General features: G+C 36.9%; 1 protein-coding gene across 1 annotated transcript in view; it reads right to left on the reverse strand.

Annotated features, from left to right (window-relative positions):
- The window catches only part of ABCB5 (ATP binding cassette subfamily B member 5), a 101,551-nt gene that overhangs the window by 14,123 nt on the left and 62,902 nt on the right, over positions 1–24,526 (reverse strand). Inside the window, exons 19-22 of the mRNA XM_069461951.1 lie at positions 21,601–21,684; positions 14,190–14,393; positions 11,301–11,401; positions 9,714–9,854 (exon numbers count right to left, since the gene is read on the reverse strand). Coding sequence (XP_069318052.1) covers positions 9,714–9,854; positions 11,301–11,401; positions 14,190–14,393; positions 21,601–21,684 — 530 coding nt within the window. The remainder of the gene's footprint in view (positions 1–9,713; positions 9,855–11,300; positions 11,402–14,189; positions 14,394–21,600; positions 21,685–24,526) is intronic.

The following is a 24,526-nucleotide window of genomic DNA, read 5'->3' on the forward strand; positions in this document are numbered from 1 at the left end:
TTAGGTTTGCAATAGATCATGATCTCAGTTTCAAAACATGTTAATTATAAAATGGTAAGGGTGCAAATGACATTTGGAAGCATTCAGAATATTCGCAGAATTGTGGCCTATCACATGGCTATGGTTAAATATTTTCCTCTCATTTTCTATTTCATTTTAGACACGAAAATACTGTACTGGAATGAAAAACAATACATCTCAGTAACAGAGCTAAAGGCATAATTCAGTTAAATTTCACAGGCAATATTTAAACATGAGGCAGTAAAAGGACATCACAGAACCCAGTTGCTTGTTTGTTGTGCGGGATCACAGCAAGGTAAACACATCTGGGCTCCTTGTGAATTTCTTCTTCGATGGGACCTACCAAAGGGTGGATTTTGATGCAATCACTTCAGTGACCTAGACCTCAGATCCTGAATCGTGTTGGCTTTACAAAGATCACAGTATAATATATAGATACTAAAAAATCCAGTTTTGCGTTTGGGATGTCTGATGTTAAAATTATTGTAGTCACTAGTTTTGCGATGTCAAGGCATTTTTAGTACTAATATCTACAGAAATTGTTTAAAGCTCAAAATGCCATTCAAAATACTCGATACCCAGCTATAAACATCAAAAGTGGTTACTGAGTTTAGGTAACACATTTAGAGGTTTTTTTTTTTTTAATTTGTTTTTAATGCAAGGAAATAGACTGGATCAGACTTAAGCCTCACTCTGGTCCAAGAGTCAGCAGGCATGGTGGGAGGATAATTGGATTATGAGCTAGGAGACCTGGATTCTAGTTCCACCGGGGTAGAGGCTTCTCAGAAGCCAACAACTGAGAAAATAGCTTTTCGTCCTATGATTTGAGATGTGCCAAAATATTTACCTGTCCAGAAATTTCCACTGTAAAAGTAATGTTAAGCATTAGGTATTAATGTCCAGAGGCTAATGTCCTTGTTAGGTCCCTTTTAAGGTGGAAATATTGCCAAGAAGAGAAGGGCCTTCCATTTACAACTTGTGTTTGTGGGAGGTACATGACCCAAAGGATGGAGCAGAGAGCAAGAACAATGGGTTCAGTGGAGAAGGGAGAGTACCAGCAAAAGCCCGGATGCTGTCTTTATTGTGTGAGTGTTGAGGGGAGGGTGAGTGGGATCAGGGTTGATGTTGGTGGGGGTTATACTGAGGACCCCAGAGGGGAAGTATGGACTTTGTGGCAATGGACTATCTGGGGTTGAGTCAGGGACATTAATCTTTATACATTTTCCCCAGATGGGCTTTGTATAAAGGAAGGCAAGGCCCACACACCTAGAAAACTGGTCTGTCATAGAATCTGTCCTTACCTAATCAGACCCAATTAGCTAGAGTGAGATAAACTGAAATTCACTTCCACTCAACAAGTATTTATTGTAGAATAACCAGGACTGTTACCTCCATGACAGAGTTAAACCAGATCCTTCAAATCTGGTTCAAACTCCTAGAGGCATTTGAACTAAGAGACTACCCCAAAAAAATGTATGAGGCAACCCCTCATGCCACTGTTAGTCTTGGGGAATTCCACTCATTTTGAATATATAAAGAGTAATAATTTGCTATGATGACAAATATTTTAAAGTCACTAATACATTTATCAAGATATTAGTCTATAATTGCTTATATATCCCCTTCCTGCCTATAAATAAGATTACAAAAAACATTCCACAGTTCAAAAATGATTTTCACATTGAACTCAATCTTGAAGCATACATGTGTAAAATAGGAATTCAAAAAACCTGAAATTTTACTTCCATAACTTTCATAAACTTAAATTGTCCAGGGAAGAAGATACCTATAGTCTATACGGCACTGGATTTATAGCAAAAATCTGTGGGTTGGTCAGGGTTGGGGAGAGAAGGCTATTGAACAGGAAGAGGTCTGGGAAGGAGCTTCCCAGCATCTTCAGCTGTTGGGCCTCTTCCTTCCTGGTTTTGTGGGTTCTCCAGGGGTTCATGGGCCATGGTCACTGCATCCTCACTCCCTCCATCCTTTCAAGCATGTCTGAGCAATGAGGAAATTCCCTTACCCATCCTTACCGTTGAGATAAAACTGAAATTTTAAACAGATTTTTTTTGGGTAGGAGCAACACAAAAAAGGATAGAAATGAATAATCCTAGTTTTAACACAATTAATGCAAACAGGAAAACTCTACATAGTAACTGGTTTAGATTGATTTGTCTCCCCCGAACCCTGCTCCCCTATGCAGTTTGTAGACCTTTGGTGACTTACCTTAAGAAAAAGTATAATGACTCTGAAGCCAGACCAATGTGAGATCACATTCAAACTCCACCATTTATTTACTAGCTGTGTGACCTTAGAAATGTTACTTAACTTCTCTGTGCTTCTGTTTCCTTATTGGCAAACAGAAGATAACAAGAATATCTACATCTTATAGGGTTGCTGTGCTAATTAAATATATAAATAGCATACAGTGCTTAATACAGTGCCTGAAACATAATAAATGCTCAACAAATGCAAGTTGTTATTATTCCTCTCCTAGAACTGCAAGTTAATGGAATACTTTCAGTTAGAAAATAAGCTCTCACATTTCTGTAGAAATAGATTAGCACAACAGATTAAATCACAACTTTCCAAGTCCCCACTCAGGAAGTTTAATTATTTGATTGGAAGGCAGAGTTCTTTCCTCACAGAGATCATCATTACAATCATTCCCATACTCATACTCTTTCCCCCCATCATCCATATACACCCAGAGAGCCTCTTCTTCCCACCCTACATCCTTCCCTCAATGAATAGGAGAGAGAAAATAAACAACTTATATTCATTTGGTACATCGGCTCTTATAGAATATTTCCATATACGCGATATAATTTGATCACTTAGGAGATGAGTAGAGCAGGGACTCTTATCACTTAACAAATGAGGAAACTCCAGCTCAGAAGAATTATGCAATTTGCCCAGGATCACAGAGCTGTGAAACTGCAGGGCTGGAATGTGAGCCTCCTTCCTCTCTGTGTTTCCCCTACACGGTGCTCCTTGCAGTGGAAAGCTGGCTACAATGTTGGGGTTTGTTACCACTTGTTTCCCGTTTTATAATCTTCACAGAGCCCTAGCTATCAACTCTCTCTTGATTTCTCTCCTTCAGATCCCTTCAGTGGTTGATCTAGCCTCCTTATCTTGTCTTTCTCTGTTCGGTATAATCTCCGGGGAGGAGCCAGTCAGGAGTTGGGTGGCTGCCATGGCAGTGAACACGGAAGGACTTTCCCACCTTCTTTGTTTTGGCTAGCTAAGGTTGCTTCCTGCATTACAACAATGACACAGTTTTTTCGTGGCTGCAGCCTCCTAGAGCAAATGTGGTGGTGGAGCTTGCTTCTTTCCGTTCCTTAGTATTTTAAGTTATCCACCAACTATCAATATCCATTGAAAATACCCACCTCTGTTGCTCTTTTGGCCAGTAATCACATTTAACGTCGAAAGTGCAATATGATTTCCTGTGAAGAACCACATTTGGTTTTTAAGAGAACTGGGCCATAGATAGACACGTAAGCTGCCTGGCTCTGCTTCTTGGGCAGTTTTCAAAGCTGTGGATTTTATTGTGACTGTATCAAAGGTTGCCATGTCTTGATTCTTTCTTACCTATCTGCTCTACTTACCTTCCTGCTAATATGCACAGCAAAGATGGAAGAAGCTCACAGAGGTTGAGGAAGCTCTGAAGTGGGGTATGGAAAGTTGCAGAAACGTCTCCTGGGCACAGATGCTTTCTGAACTATGTTGCAAAAGGCAAAACAGCTAGAAACTAGCCTAAAGGCACTAATGCAAAATGAGACAGGAGACAATACACTTATTTTGTATTTCTAAAAGTCTGTACAGTTATAGTGAAATCAAAAGTGTTACCAGGACTAGCAGAGGGAGGGGGAAGTGTTTCATTACACATGTGCATACGGGAACCTAAACAAAAGATTATCTAAATGCCCCTATGTCCTGGCTGCAAGGTGGCAGAATGAAAATGTTATCACCTTCTTTTAAATGCTCATTTCAGAGAAACTTCCACAATAATGGAAATGGAAGGAGACAGCATCTACCATAAGACATGCGGGTTGGCTTTTATTTTTTCTCTTTTAGCGGCTTTTTCCTCTAAAAATCCTTGCTGACAAAGTAATATTATGAGCACATTAAAGGATTCTGCTGTTAAAACTCCCTTTATGTGTCTCCTTTTCTATGGCACACTGTCATTTCTGAAAGAAAGACAGCTTACCCATCCTTGTCGTTATAAATCATGAAAAAACATTCACATTTTGCAGGGCAAATAATGCATCTTTATTTTTAACAATAAGCTAAAATATGATTTCCCCAATTTTTACATAATTGTAAAAAAGTTTCTGGTAATTACCAAAAGAAAACCCTGAGGTTTTAAACAGATGCAGAGAGCAGCCTGGGATTTAGTACCTGTGCTCGTATTTCTTAATATGTGATCTTCAGAGCCTATGCCTCGGAATAATCTGAGATGTTTGATAAAATGCAAATTCCTGGCTCTATACCAGATCTACAAATCACATTTTGTGGTTTAAGCTCCAGGTATCTACATTTTTAACTAGATATTACATTGGTAAGTTGGGAAACCATTGGTTTACAGAATGGCACAAAGTGCTTTTTTTTTTTACCTAAAGACAATTCTAGTAGGAGGGAGTTTCCTTTGTAAACGTCTTCCAATCAGTTAGTTGATTAGATTAAAAGCTGTCTGTCACCCTAGATTTTGGAAGGCACAGAGTCTTCTAGACCAACTATAATTTGGTGTGTCTAAAGGGACCTTGTGACACATTCATGGTAATTGCGGTAACATCTGATCTCTAAGAAGACTGGAGATTTTGATGTTGGAGACAAATTTCATCTATTCACATTGTGGCAGTGCTGTACCTTCATTCCTAGAGAATCTCTCTTTTTTTCTATACTGTAAAAGTATGGCTATCTTTACTCTTTGTCTGTAGTCTGGTTGAATAAAACTCAAATAAAAGTGATACCAGTGGCCCTATCCCAGAAAGCCCCTGTTTCTTCCTTCCCTCAGGGCTCCGGGAAATACCAAGGTGATCCTATTCATTAATTACTACTCTTATGTTAATGTTCCTGCAAATGTTCTGACAGCTAAAATGCTTATGCATCTAAAAGAGAACCCTTTTTAATTAAAATAAATTCAGGAAGTAGGCAGGCCAGGAGGAGGAGGAATTTTTGTGATGACTTTTCATTCTCTTATACTTTAGAGCTACAAAATAACACTAAGCAAGTCACCTGTTCCCTTTATGTTAAGAATCAGCCCAGCTTTGAATATTCAGATGTCTGGAAAACTAAGCAAAAGTTATTATTATTTCAAAAAATAATTGAACAGTTTGGCTACAGAATTAGTAATAATAATAATAAATGTCTACTAAGCATCTGGAGTTATGAACTTGAATCTGTGCTCTGCTTGCTGATTACAAAACTTTGAGCAAGTTCAGTAAGCTCTTTGAGTCTTAATTTTCCTCATCTGTAAAATGGGAATCATAATATTTCACAGCGTAGTTGAGAGGATTAAGCAGATAATACACGACAAATCCTTAATACTTAGAAGTCAATCAAGGTTTGCTGTTTTAGTGATTGTTGTTAAGTCACAGAATGCCTGGCAGTCTTGGGAGGTCCCTTTGAGGAAACAACCTGCCTGGTGTCACTGGCAGGTATGAAAGTGATAGGCATGATTTTGAGGTCAAATTATTCTTCAACTAAGAAAAATTCTTTGTTTAGTTTTAACCTAAACAAATCTCAGTGTGTAGAAGTAGATTACCAATTCCATACATTATGATTTATATAAATGGTTGTCCTTGACTTAGGCCAAGTCCTCCTGCCAAAGCACTTGCTGTTAAACATACAAATGTACAAAAGAAGAAAATTAGAATTCATAAAAAACAGACTCCTGTTTTCAAAGTGTGAGGTTGACTCTGGAGGCACATTTCCAGGAATGACTAGACCACCTAATTATGCACCGCTTCAAATTTTCCCCTTTATTTTTGATTCAGTCATTCATTCAATAAATATTTACTGTGTGCCTCCTATGTGCCAACCTCTTGTTTTTGGCTTTTGGGAAACGTCAGTGAACAAGATAGACTATGACCTGCCCTCAGTCTAAGCGCTCAATAAGTACAGAAACATAAAAGATAATTTCATAGAGTGTAAGTGCTATCAACACAATACAACATTGCAACGGGAAAGAGAGCGATGAGGAGGGAGGAGAAGGGGACGACTTTGGGCCATCAGTAGACTTAGGAGTGGAAGCTCGGATGGGAAGGAAGAGGCAGCCTAGTCAAGACCCAGTGATCATTCCTGCCAGCGAGAATAGCAAGCTCAAAGGCACTGAGAAGGGGAGGTCCAGGGACAGAAATGGCAAGTGTGGGGCTGACATGCAGCTCACAAAGGAGATAGAGGATGAGGTTGGAAAGGTAGGCAGATGCCCCATCATGAAGGGTTTTCCAGTCATGGTAAGGAATCTGGCTTTGTTGAAATCCCAATGGGAAGTTTAATGCTATTAGATTTGTGCTTTTAAAAAAAGTCAGTCTGGAGGCTGTGTGGAGAATGGTTCATAGGGAAGTAAGAGTGATTGCAAAGACATCAGTGAGAAGCTTGTTGCCGTCAAGAGAGGCAAAGGCTTGGATGAAGGTGGAGAGGGTGAGAAGTATTTTGGGCTTACAGCCATCAGGACTTGGTGCTCTATGAGGTGGGTGAGGGTGAGAGAGGAGGCTCCTAGATTTTTGGGTTGGACAATGGCTTGGATGGTGGTTGGTGCTATTAACTAAGATGGGGCAGAAAAACTTTGGGGAGAAAAACCTCGTGTTTTGTTTTTGACACATTCAGATCTCATTAGTCATCCAAGTGGGGGTGTCTAGCAGGTAGCTGGATAAGAGCTGGTGTTCAGGAGCAGGGTCAGAGTTGGAAATATTTAGAAGGAAGTTGTCAGGACACAAGTGGTATCTCAAACTGTCAGATTGGATGAGATCACCAATGAGAGTGTGTAGATGAAAGGTCTGAGAGCTCTAACGCCCCACGACACACAGAGGCCTGGCTGAAAAAGCAGGAGCCAGTAAAGGAAGTAGAGCAGGAAGGGCCAAGGACAAAGGAGAAAAGCCTAGAGAAGACTGGAGAAGAAAATATTTCAGGAAGGAGGTAGCAAATGCTACCGAGAGGTCCAGTTAGAGGAGACTGGAGAACTGAGAATTGGATGGCTTAGTCTGGGTGGGTGAGATGCTTGTCAGTGGCTTGAGAACCCGTGTTTGCAGTGGCATGGTGGGAACTGCAGCTTGACTGGAGCAAGTTTAGGAGAGATTGGAGACAAGATGGTGAAGGGGGCCGGGCGCGGTGGCTCACTCCTGTAATCCTAGCACTCAGGGAGGCTGAGGCAGGAGGATCGCTTGAGGTCAGGAATTCGAGACCAAGAGCAAGAGCAAGAGTGAGACCCCATCTCTACTAAAAATAGAAAAAATTAGCTGGGCCTGGTGGCATGTGCCTGTAGTCCCAGCTACTCGGGAGGCTGAGGCAGGAGGATCGCTTGAGCCCAGGAGTTTGAGGTTGCTGTGAGCTAGGCTGCTGCCATGGCACTCTAGCCCGGGCAACAGAGTGAGACTATCTCAGAAAAAAAAAAAAAAAGAAGGTGTAGGGAACAAGAATAGGCAACCCTTTGGAATTTGTCTTGCTGTAAAGGAGAGCAGAGACATTGGAAGTCGGTAGAAGGGGACTTATGCTTATAGGAGAGATTTCTTTTTCTTACAATAGGTGATTATAAAACAAAGAAAGAGTAGTGACCAAGAAATTGGTGAGAAGAAATGAAAATTCTTCTGTGAGTTTATAAAATCACCAGACATCCTACATTAGTATGAATGTATTAAGAAGCTTGCTTTCTACTAATACCCAGGACCAGTTATACTGAAGGGATGGGGCCCTGGAGATGTATAAAAGGGCTGCAGAAACTTTAGAGCAACATGAGGAAAACATGTTTTGAGTTTCAAGCAATTGGCTTGCAAACAAACTTTTGGACTGCAACCAACTTTTAAGCTTGAGAGTGCCTGGATTACATTAGAACCAAGGAAAAACTGGCTAATTTAATGGGTGCCAGTGGGCTGAATAAACTAATTTATGTGATTCCAGATTTTGTGCCCTGTTAATTTATCTAAGTAATTAGTCTATGTAATCAGAATGAAGCACAAGCCTAAATAGAATTGTGGTTTACAAGTTCACACAGGCAATGCTGCACACTGTTAGAGGGTAGGCGAGCCTGCAATTTCTGTTGAAATTTCAAATACAGATGTTCCTTTTTACAACAAAATCGGTTTCTAGGAAACTACTAAGTGGCCTCATAACCAGGTAGGATTTAGGAATACTGGGATGGTGTGAACTCTGGACTATTTTCTTGTAAGTGCCTAGTGAGGAAACTTTCCGGGACCTCAGTTAATGGTTAAAAAATAAATACATTTTCATGGGAATAGAAACTAAACATTATTCCAATTTGTTCTGAAATTATTTGGTTTCAAATGACTTTTGGACATTTCCTCAAATTGGATATATCCTCAAAAGACAAATAGGTGCCAACAGTGAGGCTATTCAAAGGAATGATCTGAGACTTCAGAGGCAAAACCCGAAGGGTTGTTCCCAGTGTGTTTTGCCAAATGGCAGCATCCTTGGAACAGGTCTAATCTCTCCCACATCATTGCTGGGAAGAGGCTGATACTTGCTTGGATGTGCATGTTTTGGTGGGCTTGTTAAAAAAGAATGTTATTTTTTTGAGTCAAGTATTATATGGATTTCTCTAGCTCTAAATGTTTAGGAATGACATTTATGATATAGATTAGCAACATTTCTGACATTGTAGGCTTAGGAAGCTCAGAATTAGCAATCAAAATTAACTTTTCTAATTTCAACAGTTGAATTAAGTGTTCCTATAAAACAAAGAAATTCATAACTATGTGAACAGAATTCTAAACTGGAAGCTCCAACTAATGGTTTGGGAAGATGCAGTGTCATTGGATACCATGATCAATTCCAAATGTGACTTTTTTGAAGGGAAACATTCATTTATATGTGTCTCTTCTGGAGTATTCACTCATCAAAGAACTCAACTTCACTGATTTGCAGCCATACTTAATATAGCCACCTCCACACTGAGAATCCCAGAAAGTCTCCCAAATTTCCCAAGGAATGGATGATAAAAAGGCATATTTTGTCCCTACATTCTGATGTTCTAGTAAACTGAAACAGGGAGCAATTTATTTGGGAGTTTAACTCAGATTACATGTATTATATCAGTATCAGTAATTTACCAGTTATGTTATACTTCTTATAGATACTAAGTAACAAAAAAAAATTCCCCCAGCTTAATTTAATCACTTTACAGTGTAAACATGTATGAAATATCCTACTGTACCCCATATATAACACATACAATTATTCATCAGTTAAAAATGAACTTAATCCCAATTACCCTGATTTGATCATTACATATTATATACATATATCAAAACATCATATATGCCCCATGGATATATAAAAATATGTACCAATAAAAAATTCAAAAAAACAAAACCAAAAACATTTTTAATTTTCCAAGCATGGCTTTCCAACATATGTGATTTAAATGATAATCCACTATAAACTAGACATCTTTCTCATAAATAAGTACGGAAATAAGTACCAACTTACAGGGTTTATATGTTTGCACAACTTACATGAACATGCCTTCTGGGGTCATTCGTCCAGCTTGAATTAAATAGGTTCCAAATCGAAACCCTGCTGCATAGGCAAAATATACAAAAGCATGGCTGAATGCATAACAGCTCCCAATGATCTGTGCTTTCTTCAAGGTATTTCTGAAACACACAAAATTTACCAAATAATGAGGCATGGATTATAGCAAGATCAATTTAATGAATGTAAAGTAATGAATTTAGAGGACTTTGAAATGTTATAATTGAGTGGATGTACATTTTTCTAAGGATTAAAGAGAAAGTGATTCTTTTTTTTTACTACTGAGGGTTATTTTAGAGAAGACAGTTAATATAATGATTTTCTCTATACCCTATAGGGAGTGTAACAAATTGCCTTTATATACTTTCAAATGAATGGACAGTCTGTGAATAGCTAGTGTAAGAGTTAAAGAGATTTGGTTTAGAGGTGTTTAGAAATATTCTCTAACTTTCTAACATAATCTTTCATTAACAGAATAAACAGTGGAAATTAAAGCGTGGTAGCAACAACAAGCATGAGGCCAAAAGAGTACAAAGCTATCTTTCTGATAAAGTAATACAAAGAGCATCACTAAGCCAGTGTGATAAGAAGGAGTAGTTTAAAATTAAAAGGAGTAAGCACATTTATTGTGTATCTATTCATTTTAAAATGTAAACTATTGGCCAGGCGTGGGGGCTCACGCCTGTACTCCTCGCACTCAGGGAGGCTGAGGCAGGAGGCTCTCTTGAGGTCAGAAGTTTGAGACTGGCCTCAGCAAGAGCAAGACTCTGTCTCTACTAAAAGTAGAAAGAAATTAGCTGGGCAACTAAAATACAAAAACAAAAACAAACAAACATAAAAATTAGCCAAGCATGGTGGCACATGCCTGTAGTCCCAGCTACTCGGGAGGCTGAGGCAGGAGGATTGCTTGAGCCCAGGAGTTTGAGGTTGCTGTGAGCTAGGCTGATTCCACAGCACTCTAGCTTGGGCAACAGAGTGAGACTCTCTTTCAGAATAAATAAATAAATAATAAATAAATAAATTAAATAAAATATAAACTATTTTAGGGATTTAATGTAAATGACCAGGCAATCTTATTTTCTTTCTTAAATATGTTACTTCATCAATCTTCTTCCAGGAAAAAAAGAAAAATGTGTACACTCAGTAACAGTTAATGGTAATGTGGGAGGACTTAAAATATTTATTCTTTTTTTGTTTGTTTTTTGAGAGAGGGTCTCACTCTGTCATCCAGGCTAGAGTGCAGTAGCATTTATCACAGGTTATAGCAACCCCAAACTCCTGGGCTCAAGCAATCCTCCTGCCTCAGCCTCCCAAGCAATGGGGACTATAAGCATATGCCACCATGCTTGGCTAATTTTTCTATTTTAAAATATTTATGCTAATTGTGCTTGTCCTCAACTCCTCTTCTAATTTCCTCTTGGTGACGTCATATGAGAAATTATGATATGTCATTATTAGGAAAGATTCCAGAGCAAATGAATTGGCAGACAAACCACTGCAGTTGTTCAAGAGCACTATCTTCACAGAACAAAACATGGTTAACGGAATCAGCATGAATCTACAATCACCTGTGTTGAGTCTGAAGCGTCTCTTCATACATTTGCTCAAAGACTTTTTCTCTTGTTAATGAAACTATAGTACGTATATTCTCCACAGCTTCAGTTGCTATCTTATAAAATAAGACAATACAATATAGAAATAAAATTAGTAATGATTAAACTTTTCCTGGTTGTGAATTCCAGTCAGATTGGGGACATAGTAAGTACATCAAGCCAGTAAGTTTTCCTGACAAGTATTTTTAGCTTCCTTTCCCACTACCTCTCACCAGAAAAAGATCAGAAAATGACACTTCAGGATAATAAACATAAGGAAAATTTCTTTTGAAAGATTTAGCCCACTGGTCTAAGTTTTAGCCCCTTTCAAGTTTTCACTGAATTTCAATTTAAACTGGTTCCACAGGTGAGGGAATCAAACATTAGTGAGCATTATGTTCAATGCAAAAGAGCTTCCTGTAAGTTATGAAACAATTCAAGTAAAAGATAGCAGAGAGAATCAAATAATTATTTTATTCCAGTACAGAAATGAAAATAGCAGCCAGAAAGGACTCAGGAACATTCCAGTAAAGTGACACAAGCTGTGGCTCTAAAATTCTTTATATGATAAAGCCAGTTTTCATCTTGATGTCTGTAAACTTAAAACTTTGTATATTTAATTCAAATATGATTAATGCCCCTTAACATTTATATAGTTTTTTAAAAGACTGCATAATTACATGGGATTCAAAATGGAGGAGATTTTGCTTAGAATAATAACCTTTTGGACATGAGAACACATGTTGTCTTGAAAGAGAAACTTCCTGTTTTCACATGCTATTTCCAGGCTAGCAGAGTGGGCGGGGGACAGAGGAGACCTGGGTGGACACTCAGCATTATCTGAAGAAATACTTGGGCTGCAGGAGCGAGGCCTGACCACTTGGACTGTGGTCAGGGTGCCTAGATTCTGCTCTCAATTTTGATGTTGTTTTAAATTCTCATTAATTTCAAAATGAACTCAAAGAGACTTCCATTTGAACATATTCTGTAGTATGCAAAGAAAATGGATAAGATTGCTGAAGACTTGAGGGAAAAGAAGTAAACATAAAAATCTTTGTGACCATTTTTCACAACAGAGAAAAGACTACTATTACAGAACCTTAGAAAGTAGTATTTTTAAAAAAACTAATAATGTCATTTTAAGTCTGAAAAATAAAACATGATGATTTGTTCAAATCTACACATGCAGCTGAACAAAGACTGATATATTTTATTGGTCTATATTCTAAATTGGTGTTTGGTAAATTGACTTGTTAAAAGCCATCGGGAAAGGCCTCAGATTGCCTGTTTGAGTGGAGTTACTGACTGTATGGTTTGAAGTTATTCCAGTGATACAAAAAGGAAATGTCAAACTGTACACATACAACTAAAGATCAAGACAAAAAATAAGACATGCAAAATATAATTAATTGGGCCTTGTTAATTTACAAATTGTGCAAATTATCACAATGTTGATATCACACAGGGTGGGCTAAACAACTGTCTACTGTCTCTGAGGCAAATATTTGTTAAGTAGTTGGGTCTATAGAGCACAAACATTCCAAGGGTCTTTATCTAGTGCAAGAAAGCTGGAAAGGTCCAAGGATCAGGCAAACCAGATTACAATGGTGAGTAATGTGCTTGACATCTCTGCTCATGAATATTCATGATATTTATATTATGCCAGCTGTGATACAGTCACTGTGACACAGACTATAAATGATATTAAAATCATTTTCATATTTGGAGGATGTTCACCAGTGTGGTAAAGATTGTTGAAACCGTATCATGAGAAGAGCAGCTTAAAGACCTGGCTGTACGGCTAACAGAAGACTCACAGTTTGCATGATTCAGCTTCTGAAAGGTTGTCACGAAAAACAATTGTTGGACCGTTACCAAGATGGAAGCCAAGAAGTGTAAGGTAGGAGGTCATCACAAAACAAAAACACCAAAAACCAAACTGGCTACTACCCAGAGCTATCCAAGGGTAGGCAGCCTGGGAAAGCCATGTACCACCTACCAATGGAGGGAAAGGGGGAGCAGAAGATGCATGGACACTTGACAGGAATGTTTTATGAGGGACTCCTACTTCGGGTGAGTGGTTGAATCAAATGATGACTCTTTTAATTCATAGTTGTTACGATTATACAACGTTTCCCTAAATCTCTAATACAATGATTATTTTTATGAATATGGTTGATCCTAAGAAACTTACATACCTGTATGTCAAAGCATTTTTCAAATAATTAAATAAATTGTTCATTTTGATCAGTATAAGAATGTCCTCGTCTCTGACACCTTATTTTAGGCACTGTCAGTGCATTACCTTGTATTCAGTAACTGCTATACTTCCTGTTTGTTTTGAAAAATAAAATACCCAGAAGAATTGCTCAAGAATATTTAACTATTCAATGATCAGAGAATGGGGAATCATGACGTTAGAAAATTCCCCCATGATATGGTGGCAGTATTAATGGCTGACATTATTAAGTGCTTACTGTCTTCCAGGCACTATTCTAAGTGTTTTGCATAGAATAATGCTAAGTGTTTTATGCAATATTCACAAAACCCTGTAAGTGGACACTGTTATTATTCCCACTTTATAGATGAGGAAACTGAACTCAACAAAGGTTGACCTAACTTGCCCATACCACACATTTATTAGTGATAGAATCTGGCTTCTAACTCAGCCAATTTGAATCCAGAGCCTTTGTTCTAAATCATGCATCCTATTACTTTCTATCCTAATCTGGTCTGTATGCATTTCAATGTATACATACACCACTTTACAGATTCCTAAGAGATGAATTAACATATCATAAAGATGGAAGCTCTGATTATGTTTCCCTTAAAATGTTATGATGGTAATAACAGTCTTCATTTTACCTTTCCAGCACGCTTAAGTTCTTGCTTATCCTTGTCAGCAAATCCAGTCATTGTTGCGGTTTCGATCATTCCTGTCAGAGCAAGTACTGGAGCAATACTCAGAATCAGGAGTGTCATCTCCCATCCATATATAAAGGAAATGATAACTGACAATCCCATGTTAGTTGCATTTTGTGTTAAGACACCAACCCTTGAACCTGTTGCCTATAAACGGACATATTTTGGGGGAAAAAATCAGTTAACCTTAAATTAACAAGAATTCGTATTATAGTTCCTTGCAAAACAAGGTAGACATTCTTTTTTTTTTAGGATTTATACATAGGTTTATACTTTGAATTTATACTTAGATATTAAATAAGACACATATTTTTTAAATGGCCTTGACTAATGAATCATTTATTTCATTTTTCTACATTATGTCCAATATTGAGATATCCAAATGAACTGGCTTTTAGTTTAGTGGAACACCATAGGATAGAAGACTGTATAGAATGATGATAGGAACAGACTATTTGAAATTAAATACTACCTACTTAGAGGAAGACTTTTGTTTATGTTGCTCTACCCGAGAGCTCTCCTTAAATAGTTGTGCAGGATTTTACACTCTAATCCTAATTAAGTGTATTGAAAGCTGAAGTTACAGGATTTCTTTTGTCTTCTCAATGATAGCTACACACCCACACTCTTCTTGTTTCCTTACACCCAAACATGCAACAGCAGTAAAACAACACACCTGTGCAGGCATGTGCATACACATACACACGCATACCCCATCTGTTCAGTCCTAACTTATGGATAAATTCTTGGTAATATAACCAATGTTTGAAAATGGCAGAATCATAGTTACTGTTAAAAAAAACTAAAAAAAAAAAAGAGTCAATCTTTAGTTAAGCATTTTATACTTTTTACTACTTATAAAGCTGTGGTCACATTTGCTAGGAATTTTATGGGTAAATAAATATTTTAATAATTAATAGCATTAATAGTGCCACTTTTACATACATGCATAATAGACATGTACTTAAAATTTAAGTGTTTGGCAAAGATGGTTTGAGTTATGCATATACATTCTTTTTGAAGTTTTGCATAGTCTATTTTATGGAAGTAAAAAGAAGAGAATGCTATATTTTAGCCTACATAGTCATTAAAATAGAATCTAATTCACCTTCAACAACATTCTAAGGTGACTTGTTAATTTCTATTTTAATGGGAAAAAATTTGCATTATGGAACCTCTAAAAATAAGACTTTTATCTATTTTTGTACACTTACTTTTTACATGAATTCTTTCTTTATATTATTATATAATAATATTCTATTCTATTCTATTATGATATTATAATCATGCAAGGACCTTAACTCACACCATCTGAGTCCAAACTCAGTGTGTTTTGGAGTACAAAGTTTTGTGTAGGAGTGGCAAGAGTTGATATGGAAAGGAGACCAACGTGGAGAGGAAAGAGTAGGGCAGAAGGAAAGGTACACCCAAAGATAGCCAAAATAAAAGAAAGGATGAGAAGAAACGGTACCCATAATTTCCATACTATAGTTGTAGCTAATATATAAAGGTACTCAAAAATTGCCAACTTTTACTGAGTACTAAAGAAGCACTTTACCTTCCTTATATTATTTAATCCCATAGCAGTGCAAAGAGATGGATACTATCACTAGTTCTGTAATGCAGATAGGAAATGCAGGTAGAAAGACAAAATAACTTGCCCACAGTCATATAGTTGTAACTGGAGGATACAGAACTCTTTGTTCTCTGACCCTTTTGGGAGTAAGTGGCTGACCTGATACCCTATCACCCCTGCATACTTAGGGATGATTTCTTGTAAACAAGAACACTCTCCTCATAACCAATATACCACCATCAAAATCAGGAAATTAACATTTGATACCCAACTACCATCTAATTCTTAGACCTCATTCCAGTTTTGTCAATTGTCTCAATATCTTTTATAGCAAAAGGATATCCAAGTCAGAATCACACATTCCATTTAGTAGTTATGTCTCTTTAGTTACCCTCAATTTGGAATAGTTCTTCGTTCTTACCTTGACGTTCACAACCTTGACTTTTTTGAAGATTATAGGCCAGGTATTTGGTAGAATGTCTCTCAATTTTAGTCTATCTGATATTTCCTCACAATTAGGTTCTAATTTTGTATCTTTGGCAGTAATACTACAGAAATGATGCTGTGTTCTTCTCATTGCATCCTAGTCAGTGGCACGCAATTTTGATTGGTCTTATTCCTGGTGTTGTTCACTTTTAAAATTAATTGAAATTGTGTCTTCTAGGCTTCTCCACTATGAAGTTACTCTTTTTCCCTTTGTAATTAATAAATTTTTGAGGTACTTTGAAGCTACATCAATGTGGAATTTTTTATCAAACTTTCCATTTATTTATTGCAGTCTGAACTAATGGCTTTTTATTTTCTTTAGTAGTTTATAATCTGTTACTATTATCTAATTGTTTATTTTGGTACTCAAATTGTCCCAGATATAGCCAGTGGAAGTCCCTTCATGTTGTCTTTGTTGCCCTTTGACATATCTCTATCCTTCTTTGAATATGTCCTTACTTTCTGATACAAAAAGATTTTCCAAGTTCATCCTGTGCTAACTCTACTTTACTGCTGGAATCAGTCATTTCTCTAAATATTCCTGGTTTCTTTTAGTGGAGAATATTATTTAGCAGCCCAGATAGGGTGCTAGTTGTGCTTATTATTATTACTGGAATGCCAGTGGACAGAACTGAAGAATATGTGTGTGTGTGTGTGTGTGTGTGTGTATGTGTTGGGGGTGTGTGTTTACTAACAGATGAATTCACACATTTACATCTATATTTATTTCTTTATCTATGTGCATTTCTTGAATTCATGAGTTGGAACTGCACTATACATGAATCAGCACGATAGATGCTGACCACTATAAAACCACCAAAAAAAGCTAAAGCTCACAACTCTTATAAAACAATAGCACAAGAAGGGAAACAAACAATGAGGTACTACCCAACATGGTGAACAGAACAGCAACTCACATATCAATTCTATTTCTTAACGTTAACAGTTTGAATGTGCCACTCAAAAGACATAGGCCAGCTGAATTGATGAACAACCCCACTATCTGCCACCTCCAGTAGACACAGCTAAAGCACAAGGATGCACACAGGATCAATGTGGAAGGATGGAAAAAAATATTTCATGCAAATAGAAACCCAAAGAGAGCAGGTGTAGCCATCCTTATATCAGATAAAATTGACTTTAAATCAACAATAGTAAAGAAAAACAAAGATGGTCATTATATAATGGTAAAGGGAGCAATTCAAGAAAAATACATAACAATCCTAAATACTTATGCACCTAAGAGAAGAGTGCCCAGATTCATAAAGCCAACCCTACTAGATCTAAGCAAAGAGATAAACAGCAGCATCATAATTACCAGGAACTTAAACACCCCACTGACGGAACTAGACAGACCATCCAAGCAGAAAATAAATGAAGAAATACTGGATCTAAATGGTCCAGTGGAACTCTAGTACAAATGGGCCTAACAGACATTTACAGAACATTTTATCCCCAAACTACTGAATATACATTCTTCTCATCAACACATGGAGCATTTTAAAATACTGATCATATTTTAGGCCACAAAACATGTCTCAACAAATTAAAAAAAATAGAAATGATACTGTGTACCTTCTCAGACCGTGGTGAATTAAAACTAGAAATGAACTCCATGAGAAGCACTCAATTCTACACAGTCATGGAAATTAAACAACCTGCTGCTGAATGATTATTCGGTCAATAATGAAATTGAGATGGAAATCAAAAGATTCCTCAAACTGAATGACAAAGAGGAAACAAGCTATCCAAATCTATGGGATTCAGTAAAAGCAGTCCTATGCATAAAATTCATAGCCTTAAATGCCTACATAAAAAAGACAGAAAGATCACAAATTAACAATCTAATGACACATCTCAAGGAACTAGAAAAGAAAGAGCAAACCAAACCCAAATCCAGTAGAAGAAAAGAAATAACTAAGGTCAGCGCAGAACTAAACAAAATGGAAAATAAAACAAACAAAAAATGATACAAAGGATCAACGAACCAAAATTTGGTTCTTTGAAAAGATAAACAAAATTCATAGACCTCTTGCTAGGTTAACCAGGAATGGAAGAGAGAGAACCAAAATAAGCTCAATCAGAAATGAAGAAGGAGATATTACAACTGATACCACAGAAATATAAAATATCTTCGATGAATATTATAAAAATCTCTATGCACATAAACTCAGAAACATAGAGAAAATGGACAAGTTCCTGGGAACAGACAACTTTACAAGACTCTATCAGGAAGAAATAGAACTCCTGAACAGACCAATAATGAGAAGTGAGATTGAAGCAGTTATAAAAAATCTTCCAATAAAAAAAGGCCTTGGACCAGGTGGATTCACAGCCAGATTTTACCAGACCTACAAAGAAGAGCTGGTATCCATGCTGCAGAAATTATTCCATAACATCAAGAAGGAGAGAATCTTCCCCAACTCATTCTACAAAGCCAGTATCACCTTGACATCAAAGCCAGAAAAGGACACAACAAAAGAAAACTACAGACCAATATCCCTAAGAATATAGATGCAAAAATCCTCCATAAAATACTAGCAAAGTGATCTCAGCAGCACATGAAAAAAATAATCCATCATGACCAAGTGGGCTTAATCTTAGGCATGCAAGGATGGTTCAAAATATGAAAATCAATAAATGTCATTCACCAAATAAACAGAAGCAAAAACAAATATGATATGATCGTCTCAGTAGATGCAGAAAAAAACATTTACAAAATTCAGCACCCTTTCATGATAAAAACCCTCAACAAAGTAGGCATAGAAGTAACACATCTCAAGATTATATAAGCCATATATGACAAACCCACAGCCAATATCATATTGAATGGGGAATAGTTGTAAGCGTTCCACCTAAGAACTAGAACAAGACAAGGATCCCACTGTCATCACTTCTACTCAACATTGTGCTGACAGTTCTAGCCAGAGCAATCAGGCAAGAGAAAAAAATAAAGGGTATGCAAATCAGGAAAGAGGAGGTCAAACTATCACTTTTTGCTGATGATATGATCTTATATCTAGAAAACCCCAAAGACTCCACCAAGAGATTCCTGGAATTTTTAAATAAATTCAGCAAAGTCTCAGGTTACAAAATCAATGTACACAAATCAGTAGCATTCCTGTACACCAACAACAGTCAAACTGAGAGTCAAATCAAAGACTCAATACCATTCACAATAGCTACGAAGAAAATAAAATACTTAGGAGTATACTTAACCAAGGAGGTGAAAGATATCTACAAAGAGAACTTCAAAACACTGAGGAAAGAAATTGCAGATGGCACAAACAAATGGAAAAAACATATCATGTTCATGGATTTGTAGAATCAACACTGTAAAAATGTCCATACTACCAAAAGTGACTTATAGATTCAATGCAATCTCCACCAAAGTACCAATAGATTTCACAGATCTAGAAAAAATAACTCTATGCTTGATTTGGAACCAGAAAAGAGCCCAAATGGCCTAAGCAATCTTAAGCAAAAAGAAAAATCTGGAGGCATCACATTACCAGACTTCAAACTATACGACAAGGCTATAGTGACCAAAACAGCATGGTATTGACACAGAAATAGAGACACAGACCAATGGAACAGAACAGAGAAACCAGATATAAAACCATCCACATACAGTCAACTGATCTTTGACAAAGCAGACAACAGTATACACCGGGGAAAAGAAGCTCTATTCAATAAATGGTACTGGGAAAATTGGATAGCCAGATGCAGAAGAATGAAAAAGGATCCATATCTCTCAACACTCATAAAAATTAATTCAAGATGGATAAATGATGTAAATGTAAGACATGAAACTATGAGAATTCTAGAAAGAAATGTTGGAAAAACCCTTCTAGATATCAGCCTAGGCAAAAAATTTATGAAGAAGACCCCACTGGCAATTACAGCAACAACAAAAATAAATGAATGGGACTTGATTAAATTAAAAAGCTTCTGCACAGCTAAGGAAATAATCAACAGAGCAAATAGACAACCTACAGAATGGGAGAAAATATTTACAAGCTATACATCTGATAAAGGGCTAATAACCAGAATCTACAAAGAACTCAAGCAAATCAACAAGGAAAAAACAAACAACCCCATCAAAAAGTAGGCAAAAGACATGAACAGAAGTTTTTCAAAATAAGATAAACAAATGGCCAATAAACATGAAAAAATGCTCGTCACTAATCATCACGGAAATGCAAATCAAAACCACAATGAGATATCATCTAACCCCAGTGAGAATACCTTTTATCAAAAAGTCCCAAAACAGTAGATGCTGGTGTGGATGCAGAGAGAAAGGAACATATATGTACACTGTTGGTGGGACTGCAAACTAGTGCAGCCTCTATGGAAAATTGTATGGAGATTCCTCAAAGAACTAAAAGTAGAACTACCCTTTGATCCAGCAATCACACTAACTGGGTATTTACCCAAAGCAAAAAAAGACATTCTATAAAAAAGACACCTGCACTTGAATGTTTATAACAGCACAATTCACAATTGCAAAGAATGTGGAGTCAACCCAAGTGCCCGTCAATGTATGAGTGGATTAACAAAATGTGGTATATGTATACCATGGAATACTGCTCTGCCATGAAGAAGTATGAATTAATGCTTTTTTCAAGAATTTGAGTGGAACTGGGGACCATTCTCCTAAGGGAAATATCTAAAGAATGGAAAAACAAACACCGTCTGTACTTGCTATTAAATTGGAACTATCCAACGAGCACACATGTGCACAGAGGGAAGTAAGATTCAGTGGAAATCAAGCAGGGGGAAGCGGGTAGAAGGGGATGGGCAAAAACCTGCCTAATGGGTACAAAGAACACTACCCAGGTGATGGGCACACTTATAACCCTGACTCAAGCATAACAAAATTGATACATGTAACCAAAAGCATTTGTACCCCCATAATATTTTGAAATAATAATTAAAAAAATTAATCATCGGAAAAAAAACTCTTAAAGTATGTAGTGTTTTCATATTATCTTTTCTTACTATTTAATTCTTAGCTCTTTTCTCTAACTCATTCTTGGTGTCTTATTTAGTCCTCTAGTTATTCTATTATATGTGTCAAATCTTCTTTGTTTTAGATTAAAAGTACCCAGAACTGAAAGGCTTCCTTTCATTTTTCACTGAGAGTTACCTGTTAGACATGAGACTTACCTGTCTCCTTAATGATATGGATCATCTCAGCACAGCTCACATATATGCACAGATACATGTGTGCATGTGCACATGTACACACCATTTACATACACCATTTAAAAATAAAAACAATATACATACTCCTTGAATTTGTGCTATATCTGTAGCTAATACCGTTGTCAAGGCTCCCGTGCTATTTTCCTTATCATCAAACCAGGCAATATCCTAGAGAAAAAGGGATTAATATATAGTTGGTAAAAACATTCTTTTCTGACTTGTGATTTTGCTGTAGTAAGTTAGAAGGCATTTATCTGCTTCCTCACTCACAGATACTTAATTCTTGTAATAGAGATGGAATGACTTTTGCTTCTTATTTCAAAAATATCTATATTTAGATATAAACTGAAGAACTTAAGCCCAACAGCTTGGACTCATTACCATGCTACAATATTGTATAATAAACGATGTTAAGAATGATCACTTTGAACCATGAAGTAATTTGTAACTTCACTCCACAAGTAATCTGGAGAGCAGACTCTATTCAAAAAGTAAGGCAATGCACAATACAATTGAGAAATATTTTTGAAGCTTTCTACCCAAACTGACTAATGATAAAAAATCTCTCTCCTCTTTAAGAGCCACATAGGCAAGATTTTCCTTGACACTTCATATTACCCCCTTAGATGTTACGAGCACTGGGCACTGTGAAAGGCTAAAAAGGCAGAAGGCTGTAAAGCACCTATAGCCAGGAACATGCAACCTAAAGGAGACACAGCCATAAAAGCATAATGCAATAACCAATTTTATTTTCAACAGCAAATGCAGACAGCACATCTTAGCACTTCTCAATCTGAGGAATTAATTCCTTTTATTAGCTACTGAATGTTTCCTCCCACTCACTCAAAACACTTGTATCTCTTATGGATTAAAACCATGTGGAGAGTGTCTCTGAAAGATGGTTTATTTCTGGTGAGTAAAGAACAACAACAACAAAAAAAAAAACTGTTGGTTTACTGCAACCCAGCCAAGGCTCTGAGGCCCAGGTTACAAGTTGCTGCCAACTAAGAAAACAAAAGCATGACAGATTGAGAGCTGTGCATTAATCATGCAGTTGTGTCAGAAGAAAAATATCTCATGGTGGGTACAGTCTCAGCATGATAGCACCACTCTGAGCCACTGCATGGGGGAGGGGTCCCAATGAGTTTAGGGTTCTAGATGCCCAAAGAGCCCTACAGAGATCACAATCTGCACCACACAGTAGCCACTTTGAAAGCACAACCCCAGCCAAAGGCCTAACAAACTGTGAACACACATCAGCAATGAAAATAACCACAGCACCCTGAACCAGAAGACATTATCTGCTTTTATTATATACTCCTCCCTCCAAAATTAAGATACACTATATATTCTCTAATTGTGTCTAGATTTCAGCACAACATAGAATGGAGGTACAAAAAATTTTTACATACAATATAAAGTAAAAAATATAGGAAAAAAAAATTATTATTGAATATTACATTCCTGATTCCATACTAACCTGCTATAACACATAATGTGTAGGCATATATGTGACTAGTCTTAGTCATTATCTGATATTGAATCAGCAAAACGTCCAAAATTGCTTTTCAACAAGCCAACAATTGTGCACAGGAGTTGTTTTCCAGCATAGGCAATATATGCTAAAACATTTAGCAGAGTTTCTGGAACTTAGCTTGTGTTGAGTAAAAATTAGCTCTTCCTGACTGTAATAGGAGTAAGGCTACCAGGCTTTTTGATGCCAGTAGATCCATTTCTTTTTCAGCCAATAATTTTACTTGAAATAAAAATACGGTAACACTATGATAAGTGCTTGGCAGGTGTTCTCTCATTTAATCATTGTAACAACTCTATGAGGTAGATACTATGATTATCTGAGGAAAATAAGGTACTGAGAGATTAAGTAACTTGCTCAAGGCCACACAGCTGGCAAGTGCTGAGGTCAAGATTTGAACTTCAGCAACCAGAGGCCAGAGTTTTTAGTCAGTTATCTTGTTCTGCCTCCCATCTGAATGAAGCATTCTAGTCAAGTTTCATTACCCGGTTCTCTTGCTTCAGGACTTGTTACCTCAAATCCTTTTAGAAGTAGCTTAGGTACTTTTTGAGGCCCCTCAGCAATCACCATTGATGCTATCATCCTAGGATCTAAAGACCCCCCACAGAAGCCCTAGCCAATCTAATTTAGAGGGAAATGGGCAAAACTAACCTTCATATTTGTTCAAAAACCCAATAGCTCTATAGATCAATATTTACCATTAAGAATTATAAACTTAGCTTTGAAACACAATAAACAATGAATTATTTACAACTATTGAAGTCAGCAACAGTTAGAACATTCTTTTCAACTGGAAGGATCTCAGGTAATCACATAAAATATAGATTTTATACCTACAAAAAGACCACACCTGATTCTATAAATACCTCTACCTCAAAAAATAAACTTTAGAAATGGTTATAAAAAGCAGTGCAAGCCTTGGCATGCTTGCTAAGCCTTAAAAAGTCTTATCTTAGGACAAAAGCCAGGTAATAAGTGTTAGGTAAAACCGTACATTAGGTTTTGCTATAGAAGAAGCAAAATTGTGCTGATACAAAGAAAAGGCCAAATACTACTGTTTTCCTCCAATTTTAAAAAGGAAAGATAAGATGCAAAAAAAAATGCTGAAGGATGAAAAGGGAAGATAAACAATGTCCTGAAAGGGACTGAGTTAAACTTATAGGGAAATTTAATAACACCTACTACATAGCGTGGGGTTTCTATGCAATGTTTCCTAAGTATGTACATGTTTTTTGAAGCCCAGAGTTTATGGCTTATAGATTGAAATATTCTTATGAGCAGTGGCTACTTTATCCAAGAATGTTACTATCCTGGTGTTCACATGGCTAATGCTAGGCAGAGGATTAATATCCGGTATTAACCATCAAAATATTAGATTAGCCTCATGGCCTTGAGATTCCTCCACTAAAAGCATTCTATGGACAGAATGCTGTGAAGTTCAAAGTAATGCTTGGAAAAATTAAAATTTGTACTCTT

This window comes from Eulemur rufifrons, chromosome 29 (assembly GCF_041146395.1).
Source record: "Eulemur rufifrons isolate Redbay chromosome 29, OSU_ERuf_1, whole genome shotgun sequence".
In the NCBI taxonomy this organism is placed as follows: Eukaryota; Metazoa; Chordata; class Mammalia; order Primates; family Lemuridae; genus Eulemur; species Eulemur rufifrons.